The following is a 12,851-nucleotide window of genomic DNA, read 5'->3' as shown; positions in this document are numbered from 1 at the left end:
AGGTGGGAGGGGGGTTCAGGAGGGGGAACTTATGTAAACCCGGGGCAAATTCATATCAATGTATGGCAAAACCAACCAATATAATATTGTAAAATAATTTGCCTCCAATAAAAAATAATTACCTAAAAAAAAAAAAAAAAAAGAAACCAGAGCGGGCAGCAGGAGGGAGCGGGGCCCCTGCCCACGGCCAGGCTCGCCAGGGTCTCACTCCGTGACCAGAGGGGACCGCAGCCCTGCCGGGGTCACGCGGTCACTGGCCGGGGTCACGCGGTCACTGGCCGGGGCATGGGCAGCAGTGCGCGTGGAAGGAAAGGCTTACAGGACAAGGGGGAGAAGCCGTGCGGCCGTCCCAGAGCGCGGGAAGAGCGCCTTCCTAATACAAGTCGTCCATTCGTGATGACAAACTCTTAGCAAACCAACAACAGAAGGAGCAAGGTCAAAAACCTATTTTAAATTTATTGGAGAAATGGTGAAAGCCCCCCTTGATTCCGTCCACGCATAATCCACACTGCACCAGATGAGCCCGCCAGCATGAAGAAGCAAAACTCGGAGCAAAACCAAAACCAGCGCATACAGTAAAACCCAGAGTGACGGCATGGAACAGAGAGAAGAGCCATTTCTCACAGAGCTACAACTGTTCTAGGAAGGTCAGTACACCTACAGGAAAATTGGTAGGAGTCTAACAAGACTAAAAAATCAATTATATTTCCATATAATGAAACAGACACATTTTAAAAATATATCTTTTAGATATAGCATCACAAAATAAGAAAAACCTAGGAAAAAACAAGAAGTACAGAACTGCAATTAGAGGAGATCTGGTCAGTGGACACAGAACCCAGAGTCATGGCCTCTAAGGCCCAATCTTACCTGTGTCCACTCTTTCCAAGTGACAACGCAGCCTCAGACGAAACCCCAACTGAACCAGCTGATTCTAAAGTTCATGAAATTCAAAGGGTCACAAGCAACACAAACGTCCCGAGAGAGGATGGGAGGCCCTGACCTGTGGCTGTGGTGCTGCTCAGGGACGGACGGGAAGCCATGGGGAGCGGACACAGAAATCACTCTGACTGAGCAGCCGTGCGAGTAATGACGCCAGGCAACTGGACCTACGTGGAGGGACCCTGGAGCTGGGCTGCTAAACTGTACCACATGCACACAGTCAGCTCCGGGGGAGCATGTGTCTAAAACTCAAAACAGACAGAGCTGTGCACTCTTAAAAGATACATGCAATGTGTTATGACCACAGACAAAAATCATCATGGAAAACACTGATTAATTGCCTCCTATTCAATTTTCTCTTCCTCAAAAGACACCATTAAAATGTGAAAAGACTAGAAAGAGCTATTTGCAAACATATTCCACAAAGTACTAGTATCTAGAATTATAAATAACTCCTACAAATAAGTAAGAGACAGACCCTCCTGTAGGAAAACAGAAGGCCTAAAGAGACCCTCTGGAAACTCAGGTGCTTGCCCCAGGGGACAGGGCGGTGGTGGGGCGCAGGGGTGCGGGCCTCTGGGAGGGAGGTAGACTTGGGAAGCTGCCAGTGGGAGCAGGGCCGGCAGGGCCCCCAGACCTGCTGGCAGGCGTGTCAGCTGCCTCAGCACCGCACAGTTTCCCAGGGCCTGCAGTAAGGCTGTTCAGAATACAGTTGAAGAGTCACATGAAACGTGAACGTATGGGAAATAAAACCTTTACAAGAAAGCTTCTTTCCTTTTTATAAAAGAGGACCAAATGGAATTTTAGAACTAAGAAATATACAATCTCTGAAATTAAAAATTCACTCTATAAGCCGACAGTGCACCAGGCAGGCGGAGGAAAGTGCAGTGAGCTGCGGCAGGACGGAGGAGGCTGAGAGCCTAGGAGGGAGAGACCTGAGTGCAGGGCAGTGGGGGCCAGACCCAGGGTTTGAGGCGGTGGCATGGAGTCCCAGGAAGGCAGGTGGGAGGCTGCGTCAGGCGAGAAACACCAGGAAACGGCAGCCAAAACTTTTTTTTCCCAACATTTGTTGAGAAATACAAACTCAGGTTTCTAAGAAGCTCAACGAAATCCAAACCAGAAACAAACTAACAGCACGGTGACAATTTCCTACAGGCTGGAAGTGCATTAATGCAAAAGTCTTTAAATTAAAAAAAAAAATCTGATGATGACCCCCTCCCCCAACCTCCCTGCGAAGTTGCAAAAACAAAACATGACCTGAGGGTGGGTGATGCTCCCTGTCCGGGACCCACACAGCCCCCATCTCCACCTGCAGATCTGCCCCCAATCTACCACAGGCCCTTTCAGCAGATCACGTCGTTTCACCAAAGACAGCATGTATCCCATGAGATAAGTTTCCAAACTGAAAATCTAGCTCTGTGCTGTTAGGATGCAATTCTAAGAAACGCCCTGCAAACAAGAGCCGGCGCTCGGGCCGGCATCCCCCTGGATGTCAGTCTCCACAGCCCTAAGGGCTCCTTGTATTCAGTCTCCGTTTCGACAGTTCCTGCTCATCAACTGTGGAGCACAGCTTATTTCATAACAGAATTCAATGTGAAACTCAGTTACAATTAAAGCCACTTTCTAGAACAACGTGTTTATTAAATAAGGCTGCCTGTTACACAGTAAGTTATTTTCTTTAACTGTCCTTGCACGTTCCGCAGAAAAATGCAACGTTTTCTTTACCTCAAGATAGTTGATGGAAAAGTAGAGATCTGACTGACACGTGAAGGGCGTGGATGAACCTGTCTTTTTAGGCCGCTTCGGGCCCTGAAGACGCAGTGGGGAGGGGCTCACAGGGCACGCGGCGGGGAGGCGGGCCGCGCATCTCGGGGGCTGCTGGGGAACAGCGCCAGGGTCTTCTTGAGCTCCCTGTAGCTCCAGTGCAGCTGCTCCACCTCAGCCTGGTGCTGTGCCCGCACCTGGCCCAGCTCCTGCAGCAGGCGCTCGTTGGTGCTGACCAGGGAGCTGGTGGACGGGGCGGGAAACAGGGACAGCACTCAGCCCAGAGCCACCCGGCCTCCTCGGGGCCCCGCCTCCCCTGCCGCTGCCCAGCGCCCCTCGGGGCTGGGTCTTCTTGGCCTGGGGCTGGCGGGTGCCCCACTGGCCTGTGAGCTGAAGGGGTAGGGAGGGCCCACTGACAACTGTTTCACTTCTAAAACAGGCTCAAAGACGGAGACACTTCTAATTCCTGGTCAAACACAATTCTGATGTGGACACAGTAAACTGGAAGTCCTGATTCTGGGTCACTGGGGCCACCTTTAACTCTGCAGGGGTCTCGAGAGGAGGGTGGGGCTGGACACTGCCGACCCCGGCCCGACACTGACTGAGGGCCTTCATGGCACCACGAGCAACTGATGACACAGGGCCGTGTCCGCCACGGAGCTGCCCCCAGGGACAAACCCTGTCTGCCAGGACAGCAGAGGGCCAGGTGGACACCCAGCGCTGCCCGTGGCTCGCGGAGGCACCGCAGCCCCACCCGTCCACACCAGGCCATGGCGCCCCATGGCTGGGACCTGCCTGGCCCTCCCCTCTGGGTCAGGGGCTGCGTAGGCACGGGGCCATGGCCCTCCACCCCTACAGAGTCACTGGCTCCACTAGCCCCAGGGGAGCTACGGAGACCTCAGCCCGACAGTGCGGAGGGGCAGGGGAGCAGAGGACGGGGGAGAGTGCCGCCCACTGGCCAACCCCTGGCCGGCGTCCCCTCTGCAGACGCCACCCCCTCTCCCCTCAAGTCTCATCACAAAAACTGGGCCAGGGAGTGAGGTGGGATCTCCCTGTTCCTGAACAGTCGAGAAGCACGCTAGGGGACGTGTGCAGGCCACCCCCGCCCCGCCCCAGGAGGCTGTAGTGGGAGGGGCCTCGCTGCAGGGGCAGGGCCAGTGACACCTGTGGCTCTCCTGCAGCATCTGCGTGAGCTCCTGGATCTTGTCGTAGTGTTCCAGATGCTGCTTGAGCTCCACGAGCTCGCCCGAGAGCCGCTTCACACTCGCCTGGAGTCCTGACGGGACAAGGGTGGCTGTGCTCAGGGAAATCACTCACTCCTGGGCTGGGAGACTAGATGATTCTAGGGTGTCAGTGAGTCTGGGGAACGTGGGGCGAGGTCACTGGGGTGGATAGCATGGCCCCTACATCCCACCCAGGCCCAGGGCCAGCCCTGCTGGGGGCAAAGCCCCAGACCCCGCCCTCTGGATGCCCCTGAGGGGCACGTGTCCAGGAGCAGAGAAGGCCAGAGGGGGCTGGATCTACTGGACGGGTTGGCCTTCAGGGAGAGCCCGGAGCCAACACGGCTGGGATGAAGGTCAGCGGGGGTTGGTCTCCGAGCAGGAGGGCCCGGAGAGCCTCCGCTATGGCCGTGCTCATGCCTGAGGTGTGTCTGCCGGCCCTTTAGGGGACTGCCTCAGACCTCAGAGGTGAGAACGGAGTGGGTGCTCAGACCTCAGAGGTGAGAACTGAGTCGGTGCCTCAGACCTCTGAGAGGTGAGAACGGAGTCGGTGCTCAGACCTCAGAGGTGAGAACGGAGTCGGTGCCTCAGACCTCAGAGGTGAGAACGGAGTCGGTGCTCAGACCTCAGAGGTGAGAACGGAGTCGGTGCCTCAGACCTCAGAGGTGAGAACGGAGTCGGTGCTCAGACCTCTGAGGTGAGAACGGAGTGGGTGCTCAGACCTCTGAGAGGTGAGAACGGAGTGGGTGCTCAGACCTCTGAGAGGTGAGAACAGAGTCGGTGCTCAGACCTCTGAGAGGTGAGAACGGAGTGGGTGCTCAGACCTCTGAGAGGTGAGAACGGAGTCGGTGCTCAGGCCGAAGCCCCGGGGGTCCTGCAATGCATCACCTACCCCAGGGCAGGCCACACCCCAGCTCGAAGTCCCAAGGGCGTGCCTGCAAAACTGGCAAAACAGAATCCAAGAGAGGGAAGAGAGGAAAACATCGACCTGGGTACAGATGGAGCCATGAGCAAGGAGCGCTGGGGAGGGTTCTGCAGCCTCTTGGGGTCAGCGGGCTGGCCCTGCGCACTCCCGCCCAGACATGCTCACAGCTCCCGCCAGGCCTGGGCCCAGTGACACGGGGACGCACACACGGTTGAGAGCCGTGAGCTCACCGGAGATCTGCAGGTTCAGCGCAGACGGCGCGTCAGCGGTCCTCACGTCTTTCTTCACGCTGAACAAAAGCGACTTCAAGCTGCTGCTCTCCTCCAGAGACCTGTCCAGATGCTGCCTCAGGTAATCCTGGATAGAACACCACATGCAAACAGGTCAAACTCTGTCCACCGCACTGGTACAAGGCCGGCACCCAGGTCCGTCTACCTGGATGCAAATGGTCCCAAACCGCACAGGGTGAGGGGAAGGGATGCCACCTGCTCATCCACCCAAGCCTCCAGATCCGTGGTCCTGCTTCCAGGCCGCTCTGCCCAGAGGGACGACGCGGGAGCCATTGGTGTGCAGACACCCAGCGGCTGCCGGTATCACGCCACTGCTTTCACGTATCCCTCTAAAATGAGGCTCTGTGTGGGGTCTGTCTTGATAAAACGAGCACCAGACGTTTCTGACACTTGTCTCCAGCAACCTCGTGGCTACTGTCCCTCCTGTTCTACGAACGAGGGGACGGAGCAGAGGGTGCTCTCGCCCTGGGAGGCTCCCCCTTTAAGCGGGCCGCCCCAACACACACACGACACACAGAAGCCACAAGCGCACCCTCGGGGTGGCCTTCCGCCTGGGCACCCTTGTTAGCAGCTGTCGCACTGTGACTCCCAGGACTGCCTGGAGTAAGTGCAGAGGACCCACATTCCCTTGAGCCTTCGGAAGTGACCACAGCCCCAAGATACAGCCTGATGGCAACTTCAGGAGACCCCGAGTCAGACACACAGCTCAGCCGCACTGGGCCCTGACCAGAGGTCACACGGGGAAGCATGTGTTGTCTGAGGTGTGACCAGGTGGTAACAGACTACCGAACACAGAGGGTTTAGCACCTGCTGCCACCCCCACAGCCCATCCTCCTAACCACGGGACAGAAACCAAAAGCTCCTGCACAATCAAGGAAACCAGCAACAAAATGCAGAGCCAGCTTACAAACTGGAAGAAAAGTATCTGCAAACCATGTATCTAATAAGAGGTTAACATAAAAAATGCATAAAGAACTCACACAACTCAATAGTGAAAAAACATCTGATTTAAAAATGGGCAGAGGATCTTAACAGACATCTTTCCAAAGTATACAGATGGTCAACAGGAACATGAAAAGAGGCTCAGCATCACTAATCACCAGGGAGACACAGATCAAAACCACAGGGAGGTATCCCCACCCTTGTCAGGATGACCATCATCAAAAAGACAAGTGATAGCAAGTGTCAATGAGGGTGTGGGGAAAGGGGAGCCGTCCTCTGCTGCTGGGGGCGGTGTACGTTGGTGCAGCCACTATGTAAAATCGTACGGAGATTCCTCAAAAAGTTAAAAACAGAGCTACCAGATAAAGCAATTTCATTTCTGGGTATTCATCTGAAGAAAACAAAAACACTAATTTGAAAATATATGTGCACCTCCATCTCCACAGATTACTCACAATTCCCAAGATATGGAACAACCTAAGTTCCCATTTGGAGAAGGAAATGGCAACCCACTCCAGTGCTCTTGCCTGGAGAATCCCAGGGACGGGGGACCCTGGTGGGCTTCTGTCTATGGGGTCACACAGAGTCGGACACGACTGAAGTGACTTAGCAACAGCAGCAAGTTCCCATTAACAGATGAATAAAGATGTGGGATATAAATACAATGAAGAAAGCAAATACCACATGACCTCACTCATATATGAAATCTAAAAGGACAAACAAAAAAAAGAAGTGAGGCTCATGGATGTAGAGAACTTGGTAATTGCCAGAGACAGAGGGCAGGGGTGGGAAGAATGGGTCAACTGTTCTGGTTTTCTAGTTTAAATCAACTTAAAGTTTAAAAAATGCTACTGCAAAAAAAGGCTGCTGCTGCTGCTGCTGCTAAGTCACTTCAGTCGTGTCTGACTCTGTGTGACCCCATAGACGGAAGCCCACCAGGCTCCCCCGTCCCTGGGATTCTCCAGGCAAGAACACTGGAGTGGGTTGCCATTTCCTTCTCCAATGTGTGAAAGTGAAAAGTGAAAGTGAAGTTGCTCAGTCGTGTCCGACCCTTAGCGACCCCACAGACTGCAGCCCACCAGGCTCCTCCATCCATGGGATTTTCCAGGCAAGAGTACTGGAGTGGGGTGCCATTGCCTTCTCCGACTTTCTTGTTATAAACTATAAACAACATGGAAGTAACAGGAGAACACTCTAAACAGTCCCCATACCATTAAACTGACCCAATGACTGGAGGTGAGAGCCCCTCGCACTGAGTGCGTGACGGCCTCCCTCCCGACAGCATGCGGCCGAGGTGCCCCTGATGACAGCACGTGGTCTGCACGCGCTCAGTGGCCTGATGACCACAGTCCAGCACACACGTCTCCTCACAGAGGAAGCACGTTTTGGTGATGAGAGCTCCAAGACTCTGCTCTCAACAGAGCTCCAGGGTCAACGTGGTCTGACTAACATGACTGTCAGCCATGCTTAGAGCCCTGGACTAACCCCTACAGAACTGCCACTCTGCCTGGGCCCACCGTTCCCCCACCTCCCGCCGAGGGTGACCAGCGGTCTACCCGCTACTTCTGTAAACTCACCTCTTAGATCCCAGGTATGAGATCACAGAGGTTTTTCTTTGCACGTCTAACTTCACTTGGACAATGCCCTCAAGGTCCAACCAACATGACCAACTTGATGGACATGAGTTTGAGCAAGCTCCAGGAGACGGTGAAGGACAGGGAAGCCTGGTGTGCCGCAGTCCATGGGGTTGCAGAGTCGGACACGAGTGAGCGACTGAGCCGAGGAACTGGAGTAGGAAACGGCAACCCACTCTGGTATTCTTAGCTGGGAAATTCCCAAGACAGAGGAGCCTGCCACATTGCAATCCACGGGGCTGCAGAGTCAGAGGTGACTGCGCGTGCACACACGACAAAGCTGAATAACGTCCCCTTTATCTATTCCTTCATCAGGGGCCTCGGGCTGTTTCACGTCCAGGCTACTGTGAATGTGCTGCATGAACATGGCAGTGCATCTCTCCCTGAGATCCTGATTTCACCTCCTCTGGATAAACACACAGAAGTGGGATTGCTAGAGCATATGGTAGTTGAATCCTGAATATTCACTGGAAGGACTGATGCTGAAGCTGAAGCTCCAATCCTTTGGCCACCTGATGCAAAGAGTTGACTCACTGGAAAAGACCCTGATGCTGGGAAAGATGGAGAGCAGGAGGAGAAGGGGGCGACAGAGGATGAGATGGTTGTATGGCATCACCGACTCGATGGACATGAGTTTGAGCAAGCTCCAGGAGACAGTGAACGACAGGGAATCCTGGCGTGCTGCCGTCCATGGGGTCACAAAGAGTAGGACACAACTTAGTGACTGAACAACATGATAGTTCTACTGTGGATTTTCTGAGGACTCCCTATACTGTTTTCCAGTGTCTGCACCAAGCTGCATTCCCACCCACAGAGCACAAGGGTTCCCCTGTCTCCACACCCTCCACTTGCTGTCTCTTGTCTTCTGACGGAAGCCATTCTGCAGGTGTGCAGTGGCATCTCGCTCTGGTTTTGACTTGCACTTCCGTTGACGATCAGTAATACTGAGCATCCTTTTCACATGTCTGTTTGGCCACACCATGTGGCTTGTGGGGTTATAGTTCCCGGCTGGGGATAGAACCCACACCCTTACAGCGTAAGCAGAGTCCTAACCACTGGACTGCCAGGGTACTCCCTTCCAGGAGTTTTATAGTTTCAAGTCTTATACTTAAATCTTTAGTCCATGCCGAGTTGGATTTTGTGTGTGCTGTTAAGACAAGGGTACACGTTCATCTTCTACATGTGAACATCAAGTTTTCCCAACATCATTTACCAAAGAGATTACTCTTTCCCCATGGTGTGTTCCTGGTGCCTTTGCCAAAAATCAGTTGTGAGGGTTTATTTCTGGGCCCTTTATTCTGTTCCAGCAATCTATCCCTGTTTTTATGCCAGCACCATACTGTTTGATTACCACAGCTTTGTAATATAATTTTAAACCAGGAAGTATGATACCTGAAAAATGATCTTTCTCAAGAACACTTTGGTGATTTGGGGTCTTTGTAGAACTAGAAAACGAAGAATACAAATGATAAGAAACATACAAATTTTAAACTTGTTTTTTCTGTTTCTGTGGAAAATGCCATTGGAATTTTTACAGGGATTACACTGCATCTGTAAATGTCTTTAAGATCTTTCACCTTCTTGGTTAAGCTTATTCTTTAATGTTTTATTCTTTTTGACACTATAAATGGAATTGTTTTGGAATGCTCATTGGTATAAAGAAATAAGAATGAGCTGTTATGCTTTGTATCCTACAACTTCACTGAGTTTATTCTAATTTTCTATTATGGTATCTTTAATGTCTTATACATCATTTATAAGCAGAGGTAACTTTACTTCTTCCTTTCCAACCTGGATGCTTTCTATTTCCTTTTCTTGTCCGCTTGTGCTTGCTAGTATACCTGACCCCTGAACAATGGCGGGTGGAGAGGGTAGGGGTGCCAACTCTCCTTGCAGCTGAAAATCCACAAATAATTTATAGTCAGTTTATAGTCAACTTCCCAAATCTGCAATTCCGTATCCAAAGATGCAACCCACTTCCAATTGCACAGTATTACTATGTTTACTTCACATTCCAAGATGTCTGGCTCTAGGTCAGTGACCACGTTATCGTGACTATCTTGGTCATGAAGATCTTTTTTGTACAGTTCTTCTGTGTATTCCTGCCACCTCTTCTTAATATCTTCTGCTTCTGTTAGGTCCATACCATTTCTGTCCTTTATCGAGCCCATCTTTGCATGAAATATTCCCTTGGAATCTCTAATTTTCTTGAAGAGGTCTCTTGTTTTTCCTATTCTGTTGTTTTCCTCTATTTCTTTGCATTGATCGCTGAGGAAGGCTTTCTTATCTCTCCTTGCTATTCTTTGGAACTCTGCATTCAAATGCTTATATCTTTCCTTTTCTCCTTTGCTTTTCGCCTCTCTTCTTTTCACAGCTATTTGTAAGGCCTCCTCAGACAGCCATTTTGCTTTTTTGCATTTCTTTTCCATGGGGATGGTCTTGGTCCCTGTCTCCTGTACAATGTCACGAACCTCCATCCAGAGTTCATCAGGCACTCTATCAATCAGATCTAGTCCCTTAAATCTATTTCTCACTTCCACTGTATAATCATAAGGGATTTGATTGAGGTCATATCTGAATGGTCTAGTGGTTTTCCCTACTTTCTTCAATTTAAGTCTGAATTTCGCAATAAGGAGTTCATGATCTGAGCCACAGTCAGCTCCTGGTCTTGTTTTCGCTAACTGTATAGAGCTTCTCCATCTTTGGTTGCAAAGAATATAATCAATCTGATTTCGGTGTTGACCATCTGGTGATGTCCATGTGTAGAGTCTTCTCTTGTGTTGTTTGAAGAGGGTGTTTGCTATGACCAGTGCATTCTCTTGACAAAACTCTATTAGCCTTTGCCCTGCTTCAAAAGCCTCTTGATGAAAGTGAAAGAGGAGAGTGATAAGGTTGGCTTGAAGCTCAACATTCAGAAAACAAAGATCATGGCATCTGGTCCCATCACTTCATGGGAAATAGATGGAAAAACAGTGGAAACAGTATCAGACTTTATTTTTTTGGGCTCCAAAATCACTGCAGATGCTGATTGCAGCCATGAAATTAAAAGATGCTTGCTCCTTGGAAGGAAAGTTATGACCAACCTTGTCTATTAAAGAGCAGAGACATTACTTTGCCAACCAAGGTCCGTCTAGTCAAGGCTATGGTTTTTCCCGTGGTCATGTATGGATGTGAGAGTTGGACTGTGAAGAAAGCTGATCGCCGAAGAATCGATGCTTTTGAACTGTGGTGTTGGAGAAGACTCTTGAGAGTCCCTTATACTGCAAGGAGATCCAACCAGTCCATTCTAAAGGAGATCAATCCTGGATGTTCATTGGAGGGACTGATGCTAAAGCTGAAACTGCAATACTTTGGCCACCTCATGCGACGAGTTGATTCACTGGAAAAGACTCTGATGCTGGGAAAGGTTGGGGGCGGGAGGAGAAGGGGACGACGGAGAATGAGATGGCTGGATGGCATCACCGACTCTGTGGACATGAGTTTGAGTGTACTCCGGGAGTTGGTGATGGACAGGGAGGCCTGGCGTGCTGTGATTCATGGGGTCGCGGAGAGTCGGACACGACTGAGCGACTGAACTGAACTGAACTGAACCATGTTTACTGGGCCTCCCAGGTAGTGCAGCAGTGAAGAATCCACCTGCCAATGTAGGAGCCATAGGAGGCACAGGTACTGTACCTGGGCTGGGAAGATCCCCTGGAGGAGGAAACGGCAACCCTCTCCAGTACTCCTGCCTGGACAGAGGAGCCTGGTAGACTACGGTCCATGGGGTCAGAATCGGGACACAACCGAGTGACTGAGCACAGCACATACACGATTTACTAATAAAAAAATCTGCACATAAATGAATCCATGTAGTTCAAACCCACATTGCTCAAGGGCCAACTGTCGTCCCAGTAGAAGAGACGAGACAACAGTGGACATCCTTGTCTCATACTGGATCTCAGAGGAAAAACTCAGTTCTCGCCACTGATTGTGAGGCTGGCTGAAGGCTTCTCATAAACAGCCTTTATCATGCTGAGGAAATTTTCTTTTACACCTATTTTGTTGAGCCTTTTTTAAAAATCATGAATGGATGCTGAACTTGGTCAGATGCTGCCCCTGCGTGAATTGGGCTGACAGTATTTTCTTTCTCTCTCCATGTGTTAATGTATCTGTGCACACAGCTCCCTCAGGGGTGTGTACAGTCTTCCTGATGTGTTGCTGGACTTGGCATGTGAGTCTTCTGCTGAGTCTCAGATTCGTTAATATGGCGTGTCTGTGTATGGTAAAGCAACCGTGCTCTCCAGGGGACAACCCCCTTGGGGGTGTGTATGGTGTTGATGTGCCGCTGCACTTGGGATGCTAGTCTTCTGTTGAGTCTCAGAGAGCAGTCTGTAGTTTCTCTTCTTGTGGAGTCTTTGCTTTGGTGTCCAGGTAATGCTGGCTTCATAAAATAGTGTGAAAGTAGGCTCCCTACTTCTATGTTTTGGAAAAATCTGAGAAGGATAAGTATTAATTTTTCTTTGAGTATCTGGTAGAATTCAGCCATGAAGCCATCTGGTCCTTGTTTTCTGGGCTTGCTTTCTTAAGAGGTTCATTACTGTTCCATCTTATCTATTATTGGCCTATTAAGCTTTATTTCTTCTCGACACAGCCTTAGTAGGTTGTATGTTTCAAGGAATTTATCCGTTTCTTCTAGGTTCTCCAGAATGCTTGTAAATAACCATTCCTTGACCACATTTCTGAGGCATCCATTGTAATGTATCCGCTTTCAATTCTGATTTTGAGTCTTCTCTCTTAGTCTACCTAAGAGTTTATCAGTTTTGTGTCTTTTCAAAATCCAGCTCAGTTTTGCTAATTTTTTCCTGTTATTTTCTACTTTCTACTATTTCTGCTCTATCTTTATTATTTCCTTCCATTTACTTTGGGTTTAGCTTCTTCTAGTTCCTCAAGTTGTAAAGCTGTTTACTTGATATTTTGAGACCTTTTCTCCTCTTCACGTAGGCATTCATGAATGATGGTCTCAGGGTGAAGCTACAGAGGACAAGGGTGGCCTGTCCGTCCGGAGTTGAGCTCCACTGTCACGTCCGTACCATGCTGGCTCTGGCTGCCCAATGGTGCCACCTGGTGGTGGAGCTCTCGCAGGTCCAACAGA

The 12,851-nt window shown here is 50.5% G+C and overlaps 1 protein-coding gene across 6 annotated transcripts in view; it reads right to left on the bottom strand.

Annotated features, from left to right (window-relative positions):
• Positions 1 to 2,429: 2,429 nt before the first annotated feature.
• Positions 2,430 to 12,851, bottom strand: part of CEP72 (centrosomal protein 72) — a 42,085-nt gene continuing 31,663 nt past the window's right edge. For 2 of the 6 annotated variants that reach the window (XM_088827609.1, XM_088827611.1), the window contains exons 10-12: positions 5,082 to 5,208; positions 3,871 to 3,982; positions 2,432 to 2,949 (exon numbers count right to left, since the gene is read on the bottom strand). In XM_088827609.1, the coding sequence (XP_088683735.1) occupies positions 2,775 to 2,949; positions 3,871 to 3,982; positions 5,082 to 5,208 (414 nt within the window). In that variant the 3' untranslated portion in view covers positions 2,432 to 2,774. Of the gene's footprint in view, positions 2,950 to 3,870; positions 3,983 to 5,081; positions 5,209 to 12,851 lie in introns of all 6 variants that reach the window. The other 4 variants (XM_055422326.2, XM_088827613.1, XM_088827610.1 and 1 more) reach the window with 3 other exon arrangements.

The sequence above is a fragment of the Moschus berezovskii genome, chromosome 18 (assembly GCF_049115385.1).
Source record: "Moschus berezovskii isolate FMDL1 chromosome 18, NW_MosBer_1.0, whole genome shotgun sequence".
NCBI classification, from domain to species: Eukaryota; Metazoa; Chordata; class Mammalia; order Artiodactyla; family Moschidae; genus Moschus; species Moschus berezovskii.
This window is presented reverse-complemented; position numbering and strand designations above follow the sequence as displayed.